Source organism: Saccostrea cucullata, unplaced genomic scaffold (genome assembly GCF_032062105.1).
Source record: "Saccostrea cucullata isolate Sc308-1 unplaced genomic scaffold, CSIRO_AGI_Scuc_v1 ctg46, whole genome shotgun sequence".
Taxonomy (NCBI): domain Eukaryota; kingdom Metazoa; phylum Mollusca; class Bivalvia; order Ostreida; family Ostreidae; genus Saccostrea; species Saccostrea cuccullata.
In genome coordinates this window covers 522,895-542,240 of record NW_026935190.1, presented here as the reverse complement: position 1 = coordinate 542,240, position 19,346 = coordinate 522,895, and the positions used below count along the sequence as shown (strand labels likewise).

The window sequence follows — 19,346 nt, the reverse complement described above, 5'->3', positions numbered from 1 at the left end:
TAGTACGGAAGCCCGTTGAGGCCAGTTCAGAGAGAGAAATATTTTTTATTGCGTTTAAACGCAAGACATTGCGATTAATCGCAATAATCATTGCGTTTAAACGCAAAGTACATTGCGTTTAATCGCAATCTTTTGCGATTAAACGCAAAGTGCTTTGCGTTTAAACGCAATGATTATTGCGATTAATCGCAATGTTTTGCGTTTAAACGCAATAATTATTGCGATTAAACGCAATGTTTTGCGTTTAAACGCAATAATTATTGCGATTAAACGCAATAAGAAATATTTCTCTCTCTGAACTGGCCTCAACGGGCTTCCGTAAGATAGTGTATTAGATTGATATAATAGTTCAATAAGCTCTTAATCTGTGATTATTATGTACTCTCATACTTGGAAATCTTTTGCATTTTTTTTCTCTTTTAAAATTACATTTATGAAACATACATGTACATTTTTTTTTTTAAATCAGCTTAAACACGTGCATGGTTTATTAAACAATGTTGACCTTTCTAAGAAAATATTGATAATCAAAGTGCCAAGGAAGCGTTCTAAGAAATATTCCATTTTGAATTACCATTGGGAATTAAAGAAATATTACTGTCTTTGAATTCTGAGATTTTGTCACTGTATTCCAATATTTGGAATTAGCGCTAATGATGTGCTAACATATAAAAGCAATAGATAATCATTGAAGTACACCTCGAGGATTATTAAGAAATAGACATCTTAAGAATAATTAACACTCGTGGATCGTAACGATGAAAAGCTTTTAATTCAAATAAGTATGAATCGATAATAAAATTGAAAAAAGGGATCATCAAGAATCAGGAATAAAATGATTTTTTTAAATCTAGACCAAAAAAAAAAAAAAAAAATCAAAATCATAATCAACACATACATGTCTTCTTTAAAAGTTTGATATGAGATTGTAGACAAATATTTTTTTTAAATGACTGAATTGAAAGAGTTCTACCAGAATGAGCAATATCAGTGGTCTTCAACTTTTTTTTTTAAATAGAGTATCAAAATCCAAATTGCAAGCCGATGCTATATATTGAATAGCGGGGAAGTGATTGGAAGTCACTACGGTTTCAAGAATTCAAGTTGTGGTCATCAATAACTTTCTCTATAATGAAATACGCTAATATGAAACAGATGGGTCAGACTCTGTGGTGTCTTTTATTTCGAGAGTTATTCAATTCAATGTAGGATTGAAACTGAATTGGTGAATCATCATTGAAATTGTTACACCATTCTTTACACATTAATTTCCGTTTCGCATCATGACAAGGAGCATATTGCAATTGTGACTTGTCAACAGAATATGCTCATTTCTCTTTGTCACCTTAACGCCCCTCTGATGTTTGAAGATCTTCTTGTTTGTTGTTTTAGAGATTCTAGTTTGTTGTTTTAGAGATTATTGTTTGTTGTTTTAGATCTTCTTGTTTGTTGTTTTAGAGATTCTAGTTTGTTGTTGAAGAGGTTCGTGTTTGCTATACTTCCTATTTGTTTTGTTTATTTGTATTTTTGAGCTTGATGACTTCTCGTCATCTCCAAAATGTCATACTTGAAAAAAATGAAGATAACAAACAGTGATCGATATCAAAATATATATAAACAGTAAAAATCTTGATTGGTTTTTTTTTTTATGAATGATTGTATTGCGTGGAGGTATTCAAAATTTTAATTTGTAGGAACTCCGTTGTCACTAATTATGCTCCATCATAACCTGACCAGATTTCATAACTTTTGAAGCAGAATTTATTCAGAAAACTTTTTACAAAAAAATAAATAAATAAATAATAATATAAATAAAAAATTTAAAAAATAAATAAAATTGCTGAAGCGTTTAAGTTGACTTTAAATATCTCGACAACGTATTATTAATCGTTACATTTATTTATTTGAAACATTCGATACATCCAAGTAAACGTGAAGTTAAAGATATCAGTTATCACAGAGTCCGCAACGTCTTCATATTTGGATGTTTTACTGACAATAGACGATAAGGTCCAATAGATAATGAAATTGTATGACAAGCAAGATGATTTCAACTTCTTCAACGTCAACTTTGCTTATTTATGCAGGGGTTTTTCACTATCAAATGCATCTCCCAATTTAAACTCCTGAAGCCTAGGATGCTCGATCCGAAAACGATCAGTGTTTTAGCCATGGGAAGTTTCCGACAGATAAGTTGATGTAACAGGGTTTTAAAATACTTGTATGTTGTTTAAAGTCTGCATTCCGTAAATTCTATGGTCATTATAATGACAATGATAACATAATTGCGTCGTACTTTGTCTGACTAATTTCATACAAATTGTTAGGCCGTTGTTTTAGACTAATATTTCGACTACGGATCGATCGGAATGTTCAGTCTTCATGATGAATACATCGCCTGCGTGGCGCAGTGTTTAAAGGGTCTGCTCTAGAGGCGCTAAGTCATATTACCCATAGTCCTCTGCACACTCCGCGTTTGGTATAAACGAACTCTGGCGGAAGTTTGGCGCAAAGTAAGACGTTAATCATTACATCTCGGGCTCGAATCCCATTTTGGAACGTGGAGACCGATCATTCGGATAAGACCATAGAAATTGATGAACCGCGTTGCAGTAGGTACCTGCTGGCACCAAAAAAGATCACCCACTTTTCAATGGCAATAATTGCCGAGAATGGGACAAAATTTGGAGCTCTCCACTGACAAGTAATATGAGTGAAAACTTCTCTAGAAGGACATTAAACAAAACAAACAAAAGGTCAGGGGGTGTGTGGCCTGTCCATAGGATATGCTTACTCCTCCTTTCCACCTGTTGAATTTCCAAGGGGTTCGTGTGTGTGCCCCATTCAAAAATTTGTATTTTTGTGAATAATTTAATTTTAGTTGTTACACATCAATGAGTTACGTCAAAAACGTATTACTCTTCTTGACGTTACTTTTAAAATATGCTAATTTTGATGCCTTTTTCTGGAGGAAAAAATGTCTCATTGTCTACACTGTAATAAAATTATAAGAAATGAAGATTATTTCAACGATATGATATAACTTGGGACAGTTTACGCTTTTTTAGAAGCTGTTTATAATGCGTAAACTGCCCAAATTATGTTATATGAAATATGCTTCATTCCTTACATGTTTGAGATCGATCACTGTTTGTTATCTTCATTCTTTTTATTAGGTATCGAATACAATGTCTGATATCATGACCTGCTACATTCTGGACTCCACACAGGGAACAGTGGCTCACATGATATTCATTTCATTAGCTTTTTATTTGAAAAGACATTATTTAATGTAAAAATTACTTTTCATGCGAATTTCATGTGAATAAGTTTGTATGACATTTATATATATTTTCTAAAAAAGTCTTTCACTTTCATGTGATGTTTTCTTTTTTTTTTTAAAGATATCAATGCGACATGTTCACTTCATATGAAAGTTATTAATGTCAAAATCACTTGAAATTTTCAAAAATGTATTGTTTTCGTCCTTTTCTCATGCTAATTAATTCACATGAAATTCATGTGAATTTCATATAAATTTATAAGAATCATTTTTGCCTGTGTACCCAGAAAACACAAAATTAACGATATCGATAGAGACTTAACTCATATAATAATCATACCAATAATTTGTCTGTGTAATATTGAGACATTAAAAACGTATTGTATTTCTTCAATACAACAGACAAAGCTTAACTCATGGGCTTAACCATTTCAAGGGAATTGGTTGAATTTTTAAAAAATATATATATATATATATAATAATTTAGTGCTATATAAACTAATTTATTACCATTCAAATAGTTGGTTTGGTAAATATCCATAGGCAGAAACACGATTGTGGAAGGTGTAATGTTTTCATATCAGCGTATGATCATAGATCAACTACTAATATAGATTTTTTTTATTTAGTGAAAGAATTTTCCTCTCCCCTTTCAATAGAATGAAAAGAAGTTATACCTATATCTCGTGTTTATGTCAAATAAGGATTAAGGTTGATCTGACATTTCAGAGAAGTTGAAAATGTTCAAACCTTTAATCATAACGTATTATGAGACAATAGTTCATTTGAGTCCTCAGGTGACCTTAAAATGCTCGACTGAAATATACACTGTAATTCTAAAAATACATTATAAAAAATAATTAAAACTGATTTTTCGCTCCAAGAAAAGTACTTTCAATTAAAAGTGTTCCCATGAATAGAACATTATACAAAACAATATTGATTTCTATCATCGGCGTATCAGAACTCATTCACCCGGAAGTCTCTGTATCATGTAATATGATGATTTTTTATAATCGTTCAAAATTTGAGAGGACAGGGTATAGGATATATATGGAGTCTATTTTTCTTCCGATTCACATTCATTTTAAAAACTTTAATCAAATTAAATTTGAGAGGACATTGTTTACTAAAGTCTATTTTTCTTCCGATTCACATTTATTTTAAAAACTTATTTTGATCTGCTTTCCATGCAAGACATAGATGATAACAATCTAAGATTAATTTAAGTGCTTAAAAAGTACACTATATTGTAAGCTCACTTGCATTTTACTCTATTTCTAGACATCTGTCAGTCCTTTTTGTAAAATCTACAAATGTTTTACAACCGGTCATGTTTCAACTAACTTGGCAAAAACATTCTTTTAAAGGGGAATCTTAATCGTTTTTAAAATGGAAAAAGGTCATGCATATTTTCGAGAAGAAGCAATCAAGAGAAAGCAAAAAAAGATTGAATAGTCTATTCCTTGATTTCTTTATTTTGAAGTGTTGTAATGGTCTTACTTATTTACAAACTGAAACTAAATACGGTATGAAATACACGAGAGAAAAATTTAATCGCAGAGAAAGTCAGTCTGTGGACGTCCATTAAGGTAAATATGAAGTGTGGAAAGCGTCCCTGCTTGGTCAAGACAACTAGGTTTGACTTGCATGAAAGCCTAAAATGAAAGGAAATTAAAGAAATATACTAAATTACTAAATTGCTTGATACTAGTATTCAATTATAGGTTATATGTTCAATATCAAATGGTTATAATACTGAAAAGATAATTATTAACGTAGTGTAGTAGTTTGAAAGTAGCGCAAACTATGATCTCTGAACAATTAATTTCAAAATAATTATTGTGCAATGCCTAATACGACAAAAGAATTCTTTTAAAAAAAATTTGCAATGAGTGACCATACGTCATGTTTGAAAACAACCAACTCAATTTACCTTTCCGCTATGCTCCCTGTAGGGCATAAGGTCAAACCGACTAAATTGTTCGTATTTATTTGTGAAATAATTCGGAAACATGCCAGGTTTAAATGTTACATTCTAAAAATAAAATTGCTTCTGAAAGTATAACATGCTTACTGTTATGGATAAAGTAGCCACTCATATACTAAATATGCAGTTAATTCAATTGGTTTGTGTCGTAATTTTCAAAAATATTAAATGACCGAGGACATTAAGCCATATATGATCAGTTTTATAATCAGTGACATATGTAATCCTTCAGGTACAATGACTTATATTCCTTACCCTTTTTGAAAAGACCGATTGGGGAATCAAAAGCCAAATTACTTTATGACTTCCAAAATAAATGCAGTTTGGCATACATTTTAATAGTATTTTTTTTGGAATACTCCGTAAACAATAATATTTCAGATCCATACTTTGAACGTTTCATTGTTAATGACTATTTATAGTTGATTTGGTGATGGACTCAGTGCCTTCTAAATGAAAACCAAACGCATTCAAGATTATATAGAATGGAACACACTTGAAAATTGTTTTCGATCACATGACATTTCACATGAAATTCATGTGAATTTCATATAAATTTATAAGAACCACTTTTGCACCTGAAATAAAAGCACAAAATTTTCAATATGTAAATGGTTATAATAATCCTTTTATTGCTTTGTAACGTCAGGTTATCGTTTTATTTTCTTGAATTATATTGAGAAATTAAGTCATGTATTAACCATCAAAAGTCCTTTTAAACATTACAAAAATATATATATAATTAATAATAATAATAATTTATATTATATATAATTCAGGGCAATTTATTACCATTCAAATAGTTGGTTTGGTAAATATCCATAGGCAGAAACACGATTGTGGAAGGTGTAATGTTTTCATATCACGGTATGATCTGCGCTCCTACTCATATAGATTTTTTTTATTTAGTGAAAGAATTTTCCTCTCCCCTTTCAGTGAAAAAAGAAGTTAACCTATATCTTGTTCATGTCAAATAAGGATTAAGGTTGATCTAACATTTTAGAGAAGTTGAAAATGTTCAAACCATTGCATAACGTATTATGAGACGATAGTTCATTTGAAACTATTGACCTTAAAATGCGACTGAAATATACACTGTAATTCAAAGATTTTATAAAAAATAATTAAAACTGATTTTTCGCTCCAAGAAAAGTTTTATATAGGAGTGTTCCCATGAATAGAACATTATACAAAACAATATTGATTTCTATCTCTCTAATAAAACTCATTGATACCCTAAAGTCTCTGTAATCATGTAATATGATGATTTTTTATAATCATTCAAAATTTGAGAGGACAGGGTATAGGGTATATATGGAGTCTATTTTTCTTCCGATTCACATTCATTTTAACAACTTTAATCAAATAAAATTTGAGCAGTGACTGTTTACAAAAGTCTATTTTTCTTCACGATTCAAATTTTCATTATGTTTGAAATGCAAGACATATGATAACAAAAGTATTAAAAGTAAAAAAAGTACTGTATATTGTAAGCATTGCATTTTATTTCTAACATCATACACGTAAAATCTAAAAATGAACAACCGGTCATGTTTCAATAACTTGGCAAAAACATTATAAAAAAATCTTAATCGTTTTTAAAATGGAAAAAGGTATGATATATTTTGTTTTTATAGTCTATTCCTTGATTTCTTTAAAGTGTTGTAATGGTCTTACTTATTTACAAACTGATAAAAAAGAGAAAAATTCAATCGCAGAAAAGATCAATTTTATTAAGGTAAATATGGTGTGGAAAGTTTTCCCATTGGAAAAAATTAGGTTTGATTCTTTAAATGAAAGCCTTGCTATGAAAGGAAATAAAAAAATACTTAAACTAAATTGCTTGAAACTATTTTCAATTATAGGCTATATGTTCAATATCAAATGGTTATAATACTGAAAAGATAATTATTAACGTTGAGTATTTATAAACAGCTAACTTGAACAATTAATTTCAAAATAATTATTGTGCAATGCCTAATACTGGATTCTTTTAAAAAAAATTTGCACATGAGTGAATACGTCATGTTTGAAAACAACCAACTCAATTTCCGCTTGCTCCCTGTATAGGTCAAACCGACTAAATTGTTGTATTTATTTGTGAAATAATTAACAATATATGTTACATTCTAACTCTTCTGAAAGGTTACTGAGGTTAATTCAATTGGTTTTGTGTCGTAATTTTCAAAAATATTAAATGGTGCCATATATGATCAGTTTTATAATCAGGTAATCCTTCAGTACAATGACTTTATTCCTTACCCTTTTTGAAAAGTTTTGGGGAATCACCAAAACTTTATGACTTCCAAAAAGAAATCCAGTTTGGCATACATATGAATTTTTTTTTTTGATACTCCGTAAACAATAATATTAATCCAATCTCCTTTGAACGTTGATTGGGATACATTGGTGATGGAATAAAAGCCCATCCAAAAATTCAATATTCCTCCATTATATAGAAGGAACACAATTGATCAGTGTCAAAAAGCATTAACACAAATTAGCAAATTTTCATTATGTAAATGTTTAAAGTCCTTTTACATTCGATTGTTAAATTTTCAAATTATAGAGATAATAATAAACTGTCCATGGTGACAAAAGTCTACATTGTACTATTTTTGATTAAAGGTCTGAGGTGGGATTTAGGTGCCATGAAGGAGTCTAAGTCACTTTTCGTGCGCTCCTTGCCATAATTGGGGAATAACACAAAGCAACAATTTTGTTTAACAATTAGTTTGTTGCCAACCACATTCGACTAAATAAGAGATGATAGTTGGTGACAAGGTCGGTGAAGATAGTCTTTGCGAACTATTGAGTTTAATCGGGAATGTTGAAATATTGTTTTTGTCAACTTATTAATCAATAGATTGACTAATTTTGGAATTGATCGTACATAGAGTATGATCTACTGGTGATTGTTCATGGTATACATACTTAGGGAAGTTGACAACAGAAGGGTTAAAGTCATCATGTTTGTAGTAAGAATAAAAATATACATTTTTTGTAATATACTTAAATTTGAAACATGTGTCAGGAATGAAAACGAATATTGTTGATTGATCAAACCTCTTCGATATATATCGGTATCTAAATGTTAAACTGAAGGCCACATCAAGAGACTTTTCCTTTAATTTTCATTTACGTGCATTTTGATAAATTCTACTTCATATGAATTCTGATATTGGTGGTATATTGCTGCAGAACTTAAACCTTATTCTGAACTTTTAAGATTCTGATTACATACGATATAGTTAACATATGGAAATTTAGATGCTGGTCATTGAGATTAAATTAGAATTGCAACAGATAGATTCCATATTTTTATAATGGGAAAATGGTTTTTTTTTTTAAATAATGCAAACAACGTTAACATTTTATATTGTCTCAAACATAGTTCTAACAATTGATACAATCAGGTAAATCCTTCATCAGAAAATAAAAGTGTTTACCCATAGCCGGAAAGCAGTGACCTTTGACCCATTTTGTCGATCCAATGTCGGCCTCCTGGTGGGGTATTTTTATAGACTCCATTGGGTTAGTACTATTTTGTATGTACAGATCGGTCCCTGTACACTGGGTACTAACCTCACTGGAAGTGCGCCCACGTGTACATATCAAATCTGTATAAAATATAGTATATTATAAACAAAAAAATATGATATAGAACTAATCACCAGAACCATTCCAGACTAGAACTGGCCTGGGACATAAAACTTAGACGAGCTCACTTTTGATCTCAGTCTCACTTTTCCACTATTAAATCCTTTGGGAAATGTGAGACTGAAATCAAAAGTACATGTAGACTCGTTTTAGTTTTATGACCCACAGGCCAGGAAACAGCTAAAATCAACAATTATCAGCTTAATAAACACTAAAAATCAACCACTCCCCTAAACCTGCAATGAGTGTCAGATTTTAATAATTTTCAGAGTACTTTATTATAATATCAATACATATAGATTATTATATAAACAATACTTTACCTTCATATATAACTACCATTCATTAAAATTAAATTCATAATGAGAAATTTATTTTATACCTGGTGACACAAAGTAAGCTGTAATGTAATGCTTGTCAAAATCTCTGACAAATGGATGTTTCTGAAGTTCTAAGGATGGATAACCATTACTCAGAGTTGTGGGTATCTGTTAATTCAAAAGCCAAGTTGCCCTCATGTAATTAGCTTGTTATTTGTTAAGGATTTCCTCATAATAAATCCAAAAGTTTTCATCACACTTTTAAAGAAAAACACACATCAATTGTATGGTCCTGAATGCTAGCTTACCCCGGCTTGGATACCAGCAATGTAGCCGTTGACGTCATAAATAAGGATGACAGCAGGGTCATTGTCTTTCATGTATCTCTTTCCAAGAAAATTTTCATGTTCTAAATGTGACATACGTGTACATTTATACACTTTTAGAAGGTATCAGATTTTCAAGTTGAAAAAATACGAGTTTTTTAAGGTTTGAATGCTGAGATATGAAGTGTTTTAAGAATTTAGATTTTTTCTCTACAGATTAAACCAAAACAGTCAAGAGTTTGAAATAAGATATAAAGTTTCATAGTTTATGTTATATTCTGCATGAAAAATATCTTTTTTATATACACAACCATATTCAGTGAATGTCCACCTAATATGAATGTAAGTAAACAAATAAATTAAAAGATAAAACATATTAAATGTTTTTGTTGGCAAAGTTGATACTCATTTTGTAGGCAAATTCAATCTACATGTATTATCATCCAGATATAATTCTACCCAATAGCATTTTATATTTCGACCATTGAAATATCCAGATATTCTAAAAAATAGTCAAAATATACTCACCACAACCTGATATTATTGTAAATCCACTCTGTTCGGCCTCGGCCTCTGTTCTGGGCATGTCAGCAAAGTTGATACTATTGAAAGGGTTTATACCCCAAGTCACTGAAATTTAAAAAATGGATACAATTGACTGCAATTGAAAGGTTTACCCTAATTCTCAGAAATTTACAATGTTTTTACCGATGAAGCTTTACAACCCAAAGTCACTAAAATTGCAAAGTTGATACTAAGTCTTTTAAAAAGGTTTAAGGATTTAGGTAGCACTCTTTAGCATTCTCTAAGCAGTCGGGCCGTACGATGTACAAGATTTGTGTACTGCGGTGTATGTTTTTGCGGGAAATGTTTTTAAGTGACAAGAGATTCTCAAAAAATCAGAGTCTGGGATAAGGTACACATAAAAAAAAAAACAAGTATATCGTACACGTCTATCATTTGTAATGTGCTAATTATTGAAGAGTTTTATATTGATTTAACATAATTACATTTTTTGTCCGGAACTAGTTCTAGTTCTCAAGCTGAAACAAAAAAATGCATTATTTTTTTTTGTAAATATATATATACAGGCATCCCGACATCAAATACTAGTGCGCAAAAATACTACCATCTAACTTCCAACAAAGTATATAAATATGTGTGTAACAGTGAAAGAAAACAAAACAATAATTACAGTCTACAGTTGTGAGTTTTGAATTTTTCATTAGACATTCAGATCATAGTGTCATTTTGCATAAATGTATGTATTTTTAAAATTGATCTTAAATCCTATATCGAGTTCTTCATTGAAATATGGAGATAATAAACAGTATAACAACACAAGTCCATTAAAACAATACAATCAGCAGCAGAGCAAATATACTGACCAAAGCTAGGTGGGATAGAGTACCATAAGTAAGCATCCGCTGTCGACCGTTCACACCCGCCGTAAGCTTATTGTCCACATTAATACAACGGAAATATTCTCAGATATTTTTTCTTATCTTTGATATGTTAAACGCCAGTCAGCAGTCGGCTTGATGATAGATTGTACTTGCTGACATGATCGTTGTTTCGACCAAAGAAATGATGACTTCAAATGCCACTGCTGATATCCTTGTTTCATTAACTTCTTTGCCAATAGCTTGGCTCGTTTTGGAAACTGTTTGTTTGAAGTACATGCCTTTGTTAATCGATTCAGCTGGGAGACTTATACCCCATATGCAGGTGAAAAGGTGCATTCCTACACAAATAAAAGAGTATTGAAGGGGGAAAATAGAATCATGATCGCGTTTATCGCCGTTTTCTTTTCTTGTTGTTGTTGTTAATGTAACATGCATAAATGCCCCTTTCTTGTAAAATATTCAAATATGAAACAAATTTTTCTTACATGAATATAAAAATAGGTTGGTAGCAGCGAGGTGCAATTGGTACCCATAAGAATTCCGATAGACTTGAGCTTCAATTAATCTACGTAGATACTGTAAATCGGAAACTCGAGCATCTTGTAAGTTAGGAACTTCGGGGTACTTGTGTACATTTAACAAAAGAAATATGCAAATGACCAATGGCAGGGTAAGTAAATTTAAAAATTCAATTTCTAATGAAAAGTCCGCTGACTATGGTGTATGTAAAGTGTTGAAAGTCGCCTATTTTGATGCTAAAACTTGGTTATCTACTTATTAACTTGTAAGTACCACATCTGATTTACTTCACTTCTCAAATTATCGTTGTACAGTTCTTCTGAAGTTTGTCCTTTACTGCTGTTAATATTTTCGTTGAGTAAAAAAGGGGCTTGGTAAAACATTTACTGACAATCGCTTTGGATCTTTCCTTGTAATGATTTTATGAAGTTTATCAACCATTTCAAATTCGTTTTGATTGTTGCATGATTACATTTAAAAAACTGACATGGTTTTGAAGAATTTTCTCCTTATAAAGGGAGCCAATCTAACAATTAATTTTTTATACCAGTATGTGGAGGAGTGTTTTAATCATTGGTTGCATTGTAGATTTTACCTTTCAATCCGTCCCAGGGATGCACATTTGCTGAAAAATACAATGAATATGTGTAATTGAGATCCAAATATTATAAAATAATAGTATATTTAACTAAATACTGAAACTGATTAAAAAGTAACAAGAAACTCAATAATCCGTGAAAGCACTTACATCCAAATATAAATCCGCTGCAGGATCCAACAAGTAATACAAGACAGGGAAAGATGGACAAAGTCATGACAGAATGGTACGAGTATAACAAGGGCCAACGCGTCCGTATTAATGATTTCTGCAAAAATTGCGTATGATGATAATTATGTCAAAAAAATGGATTTTTTTCAGTTTAGAAAACATGCGACCACCTTACTGTATATTTATCTATATGATTTTGAAGTCATATCGAAACGGTGGCATTTTTGGGTGATAACTACATGTACATTGTAGTTCAATATCTGAATCAATTCCAAATGTTGCACATGGATTCGAAAAATGTTCATACAAATATTCTTATTTAGAGATGGAGGCTAAAAAAAACTAGAGGTACAGTGAGCAATGAACTCACTAATTTATACCCCCCGCCTCCCATATGAATATAATGGCAGTGTCTATTTTTTGCTGTCGGAAACCTAAAATATGTGTCGGATCAAAAAGTAAAACAAGAAGTGCACAATGACAATATGTTATAAATTATAAATATTTTGTGAAAGTTTCATCAAATCTCATTCAGTGGTATGAGAGGAGTTGCAGAAAAGAAATGTGTACCCCAAAGCATATCAGACAGACGGACGGACATACCGATTACTATATACCCTCCCGCTTTTCAAGCGGGGGTATAAATTAATATGGCCGAACAATGCGTAAAAGGAATGTATACGGCGCGATCTAAGAACTAAAGAAGTCTGGTTTTTATGAGATTCCTTGGGGTTCATACCTTTATATGGCACTTTTATTTTTGTAAAGAAAACTGCAACTTCTTAACCCAGATAGCAGGATGTTATTGGACCTTTGTTGGGCCAACAATGCTCCTTATGTTGGGCCACCGTTTGTATTCAACATTGGGCCATCGGTAATTTGCTCATCGGCCCTTAATCAAACCAACTTGTTGGCTTATTGTTGGGCCAATGTAACAGTTAATATTGGGCCACTGTTAGGCCAATGTATTATTTCAATATTGGGCAAACGTCATTTTTGTACAATTGGGCCATTGTAAGCAGTTAATGTTGGGCCAACGGTAATTTGCTCATCGGCCCTTCATCAAACCAACTTGTTGGCTTGTTGTTGGGCCAATGTAACAGTTAATATTGGGCCACTGTCGGGCCAATGTATTTTTTTTAATGTTGGGCAAACGTCATTTTTGTACATTTGGGCCATTGTAAGCAATTAATTTTGGGCAAACGGTAATTTGCTCATCGGCACTTAATCAGACCAACTTGTTGGCTTATTGCTGGACCAACGAACGGATATTATTGAGCCATTGTTGGGCCACTTATTCTTTTAATATTAGGCAAACATCATTTTTGGGCCAACGTTGGTTTGTATTGGCTCTCCATTATGACAACTCATTTGCTCTTCACTGGTTGGCCATTTGTCCTCAAAATTGACAAACAAATACATATATTAAGGTTATACTAGTTTTGTAGTACAGTTTAATGGTAAAAGCCCTTTAATAATATCTATATATGCTAGATTAATAGTTTAATACATATTCTCAATATATATCTTATAGCATTAATTAAACAACTGAGGAAAAAGAAATCAAAATATAAAATTAAATTATAACATACTAGTATTTTATTGCTCAGTGCATGAAGAAAACATTAATAAAGAAATAAAAGTTGATGCTCACTTCAAGCGATACATGTAGGGTTACATGACTGTATACTCCCTCTCTGATGTAAATTTAGGCACAAGTTCAATAAATTACAGGTATCAATAAGCAGGTCCAACAAATAAACACCCCCCCCCCGCTCTTAAAAGAATACTAAAATGAATCCCGTCATTTTGTTTACTTACACAAAAAATCGTGTTTGTAATCGACAAACAGACACAGAAAAGGGTAGAACTACAGGTTTGTCACAGTATATAACAGAAAAAAGCTAGGCACTGCCACTTTCCATCTGATCCCTCTCTTAAGTCTTCTCTTCTCTCTCCCGAGTCTCCTCCTCCCCCTTCTTTTCTTCTCTGTCCGTTTCTTCCTCCCCCATCCCTGTCCTTGGCATACCTTAGCTATTCTTTGATTGTGTTCTGAATGTCTTTTTAGAATCTCCAGTAACACTAAAATTGTAATATTTGGTACTTAATACATTTGTTACTTTTCTCAGTAAAGAGTAAACATACGATTAAATTTTCAAGTATATCACTATATGTTTAAGCTGTCAATTAAGGAATAACCGTCTTTTTTGTTTCATGGTGTGATTAAGTGATTAGCTTGCATGATGAAGGCATTTATGCATAACATTTCTACGCTTGATCATCATCATCACCACAACGATTTTGATTCAATGTTGCCCCATATAAAATACATGTACAGAAAAGTCATTACACTGAACAAATTTTAATTGAAAGAACCCAAATTATGTTTTGTACTGAATAAATTTAGTTTTAACTTCAACAAGTTCAACATTTTCAAAATGTTTGATCATGTGCTCGACGTTAAATGTATATAAGTAAATTAAGTGGTAGACTTCGGAAATGTATTTTACTAGTCACACATTTCAATCTAAATGAGGGGCAAATTATTTATTGTTTTAACTGTATCAAAACACATTTGTTATTTTATACTTTAATTTATTTTTCTTGTATAAAAACAAAACATTTAATCACTGATAATTTATTTTGTTTTGATAAATTATAAGAGTTTTAACAAGCCTTGTAAATTCATTTTAGCTAACTTGTACTTTCAAGTAGGATTGGTTGTAGATTTATTTTTGATTGAAGAGACGATCAGATTTGTTATTATACAGATTTGTAACAATTAAATGTTTATACACATTGGCCAAATGTTGGTCCAAAATATCGGGCCAACATTGGGCCAAGGAGCAAAATGACACTGGACCAACGGCATTTGCCAACATCGGCCCAATGTTCCTATTGACGTTGGTCAAACAATTTCGCATTCATTGGGCCAATGTTGGCGCAACGTTGGGCCAATATCTGTAGAAATAACACTCTACACTGGGCCAACGTTGGCCCAACATATCGGGCCAACATTGGGCCGATGAACAAACTTAAATTGGCTCAATGTCATTTTCCAACATTGGCCCGATGTAACCGATTACATTGGCCCAACGTTGGCCCAGTGTTAGCATGCCATCTGGGGTACAGTGTTGACCCAACAGCACATGCCTCTGCACTTCCCCGTGTCTGCTTTGCGCAGATTTGTACATGATATCGTTTCAAAATTAAACGTTAATTCAGCTGTGCCTAGGCAAACATATTATAAATACTTACAAAGTGGATGCAGATATGCAAGGTATCAGTCTCATTACGCTCACTCTTGTCAGATTAAAAATGGCGCGGATATTACAAGTAGCCCGGTTGTTGTCTACCCATGATGCTCAGTCAGATTCATGGTACGAGTATATTGGGCCAACGTTGGGCCGATGCCAATCCCCAAACAAATATTTTCTCTCATGATAATAATTTTATGATATACTGCGAACAGTTAGCCCAACATTAGCGCACAATTATACATAACCAGCTATCGATATTCCATGTTGGGCCATTGTTGGCCCAATAAAGGTAACCCAACATAGATAATACAACCATAATGTAAGATTGGGCCAACGATATTCTGCTATCTGGTTTATTACAAGTAAATATAAGCATAAACACAATTCAAAAAATAGAATAAAACACTCTTTGGTGCTGTGATCACTTAAGTGCAAAGTTAAAATGTTGAAAATATCATATCTAAACAAGAGCAGTCATCCAATGATAAGCATGGACATAGAAAGTCCTCTTAATTATTTCAGAATGTGCCAACGTTGTCCCAACGTAAAGCTCGGCAGCTAATTATAAAACTGACACCATCAATTAATTGGAAGTATAATAATTGGGCCTAGGTTGGCCCTATATAAATATCCCATCTTTTAAAAGATGGGATATTTAAACACCTAAACAAAATAACACTTGTGTGTATTACAACATTGTGCCAATGTTGAGCCAACATACTACTACCAACTTGATAGGACACGTTCTTTAAGGGTGTATTAGAAACAATGGGCCAACGTTGGACCAAAATAATACTATCAATTTGATAAGACATTTTCTTTAAGGGTGTATTAGAAACATCGGGCCAACGTTGGGCTAACATACTACTTGAACTTAATAAGGCACTTTCTTAAAGGGTGTATTACTAACAATGGGCCAACGTTGGGCCAACATATTACTACCAACTTGATAAGACATTTTCTTTAAGGGTGTATTACTAACAATGGGCCAACGTTGGGCCAACATATTACTACCAACTTGATAAGACACATTCTTTAAGGGTGTATTACAAACATCGGGCCAACGTTGGGCCAGCATACTACTACCAACTTGTAAATACACTTTTCTTTAAGGGTGTATTATAAACATTGGTCCAACATTGGACCAACACCAGGATCCTTCCTTCCTTGGGAACTAAAGTGAATGGAAGTTGCTTACGTTGGACCATCGTTGGGCCAACATAGGAATTCTGTCATGGTCAAGAAGGTTGACTTGGTAACATTGGTCCAACGTTGGCCCAACGTTGTTCCCCCAACGCCAACCATACAACCTTTTACAAATGTGGGCCCAACATAGTCATGCTATCTGGGTAATATGATTAGAACACGTAAAATGACAAAAATATGTACTTTGGATTACATAATATTTACATTTCCAATGTCTTTGTCCGAGATAAAATTACCAAATGTAAATTATGTACTTTATTTCCCCATCAATGTATTGGCGCGGTTCCAAAAAAACCACGTGCAGGGCGGGACAAACAGCTGGACAGAAGCAGGGCTTGGAGCACGTGGATTGGAGGAATCAAAGCGTGTAAATATAAGGAATAACTGTCAGATTTTTCAATTTTATGAAGATGATCAATCGATTGGCTTGCGTGATAATTTTATGCATAAACGCCTTCGGCGTTTATGCAAATTATTACGCAAGCCAATCGATTGATCACTTCATGAAATCGAAAAATAAGACAGTTATTCCTTAAATATAAGCAACAGATACATTATATAAACATTATGAACCTTGATTTTTATTATTTTTTTTTTACATTATAAAATTTTTCAAAAGCCTTTCAATTCGAAAATACAATTAAAACTGTATGATCACAGGAGTTCACGGACCTATCAGTTTTACAAAAATTTTCAGTAAATAAAAAAATGTAATACATATAATAATAACACGTGTTATTATTGAAGGTATTACGTCCTTTTTCAATTTACTGAAAATTTTGGTAAAATTGATAGGAACGAACTCCAGTGGTCAGGATAATACATGTAATCCCTCATGAGCGATTTTTAAAAATAAAATTACTTTGGTTATTACAATGCCAAACAAACTAAAGTAAGTCTAAATACTTTTTATACTTGCCTCAGTATTATTTCCCCGTCATGTAATTCAAACGTAACGTAATTTGGTTATGACGTCATACGGCCGAAAGGGGAGACAACTTGTATTGTTAAGAACGACAGATTTGATATTAATTAACTTCAAATATCAGCGGCATTTGTTTCGGAAATGAATTTTATCCCATGACATTTTACATGTACGGTACGGTGAGTTAAAATTTATTTCCGAAACAAGTGCCTGTGCAGAGTCTGTATGGCTTAATCCGAATTTATTTATCATCCGAACAAATGTTTTGGATATGATATATGATAACTAGTTTAGCACAAACACGGGTATATTGCAAATTCACGGATATAGCGAAGTTATCTTGGATCCCCAGCTATATAAATCCATATACCTCATTTTAGGTCTATGATAAATCTAACAAATTTCTTAACTACGGTTAAAACGAAGTTATTTCATGGGTCTCAGTGACTTCGCAATAACTAAGTTTTACTATATTTTTTCACTATTTACAAACTCGCGTATTTGGGGGATGTGCACGTTTTTTTGGTGAAAATCGGTTCAAATTTGGTCGAAATGAATAGATTCAATCTTTTTTCTTCAATTTACTGTTTTGAACGAATCATATTTTCTTTTTTTTTTAATCATTTTAATTCGAGACGTTGGTATGCAGTCATTCTGAAAGCTATGCAAAAATAAATTCCTGCTCTTAGACCATACAATTTTATCTCACATGTATCTGATGATCTGTCTCTCTCTCTTTTAATCTAAAAAGTACATCAATACTAAAATATACTGACATAAGTAAGATTAATACTGGTAAGCATCAGCAAAATATCGCTAATGGACATATTTCTATCATATCTACAAGAGTGGCTAGGGAATACACAAAATCTATGAGCGTCTTTGTTTCAAATTCGAGGGTTTACCAGTATATCCGACATTAGTATTAATGATGTGTTAGTGTAATTTCAAAGTAACACTTATTCATATAAGTAATTCATATAAGTATTAATGGCAGATATACTCCTTATAATGAAGCTTTTTGCGATCGTTAAAATCTGTTTCTTTCATTTGGGATTTTGCGCAGATTATTTTGTTCCAGTCTGTGTAACAAAAGTTAGAAATGACCAACTCCTTGCAAGAGGATAACTGAAGTTTAATTTAGTTCAGTGAACCATCCGAATAATGATATCTGATCAAGGCAAAAACCGAAAAATTAACGTATGGATAAAAAGATATATGTACAGTAATTCAAAAAGTTAACAATTGTAAATAACTGGGTGGGTGAACACGTAATGGCCTCTATTTTAAGCTAAAGCTCGTTTTTTTGTATATATACAGCAAGAACTAGTACGAGCTTTTTCTTGTTTTAACTTTTATTTCTGGTCCTGCTTCTAATAACCATAGGGAGTTTTAAGTCCCAGGACCATTAACACCTTATGCCACGTGGTGAAATGGTATAGAAGTCATTCAGTCCAAAGTAACACTGCTATTCTGGTTGCATTACATGTAAGCAAGGTAAGCAGTGCAATGCTTTTGAATTTCAACATGTAACAGAGAAAATGTCATATTTTTGACTGAATTAAAGCAACCCAGGTGAAGCTGTCATGTTCTGTGTAACGGCTGTTGAAGGCTTTGCAACAACTGACAAAGAAATTGATATCAATAATGATTTTTGAGATATCAAAAACACAACTCAACTA

The 19,346-nt window shown here is 32.3% G+C and overlaps 1 protein-coding gene across 1 annotated transcript; it reads right to left on the bottom strand.

Moving 5' to 3' along the window:
* Nucleotides 1-4,815: 4,815 nt before the first annotated feature.
* Nucleotides 4,816-12,319, bottom strand: LOC134242185 (uncharacterized). The gene is made up of 7 exons (XM_062724254.1): nucleotides 12,253-12,319; nucleotides 12,100-12,129; nucleotides 10,108-10,209; nucleotides 9,562-9,662; nucleotides 9,316-9,421; nucleotides 8,723-8,893; nucleotides 4,816-4,941 (listed from the first exon to the last, which is right to left on the bottom strand). The coding sequence occupies exons 1-7, from the start codon at nucleotides 12,317-12,319 to the stop codon at nucleotides 4,919-4,921; spliced, it is 600 nt and encodes a 199-aa protein (XP_062580238.1). The 3' UTR covers nucleotides 4,816-4,918.
* Nucleotides 12,320-19,346: the final 7,027 nt, after the last annotated feature.

Bases quoted from the DNA above. Each gene is read 5' to 3' on its own strand.
- LOC134242185 (XM_062724254.1), bottom strand. From the start codon at position 12,319: ATGACTTTGTCCATCTTTCCCTGTCTTGTATTACTTGTTGGATCCTGC. The intron at 12,130-12,252 runs GTAAGTGCTTTC...TGTATTTTTCAG, and splicing joins CAGCGGATTTATATTTGGAT to CAAATGTGCATCCCTGGGAC. The intron at 9,422-9,561 runs GTAAGCTAGCAT...TTGAATTAACAG, and splicing joins TTGCTGGTATCCAAGCCGGG to ATACCCACAACTCTGAGTAA.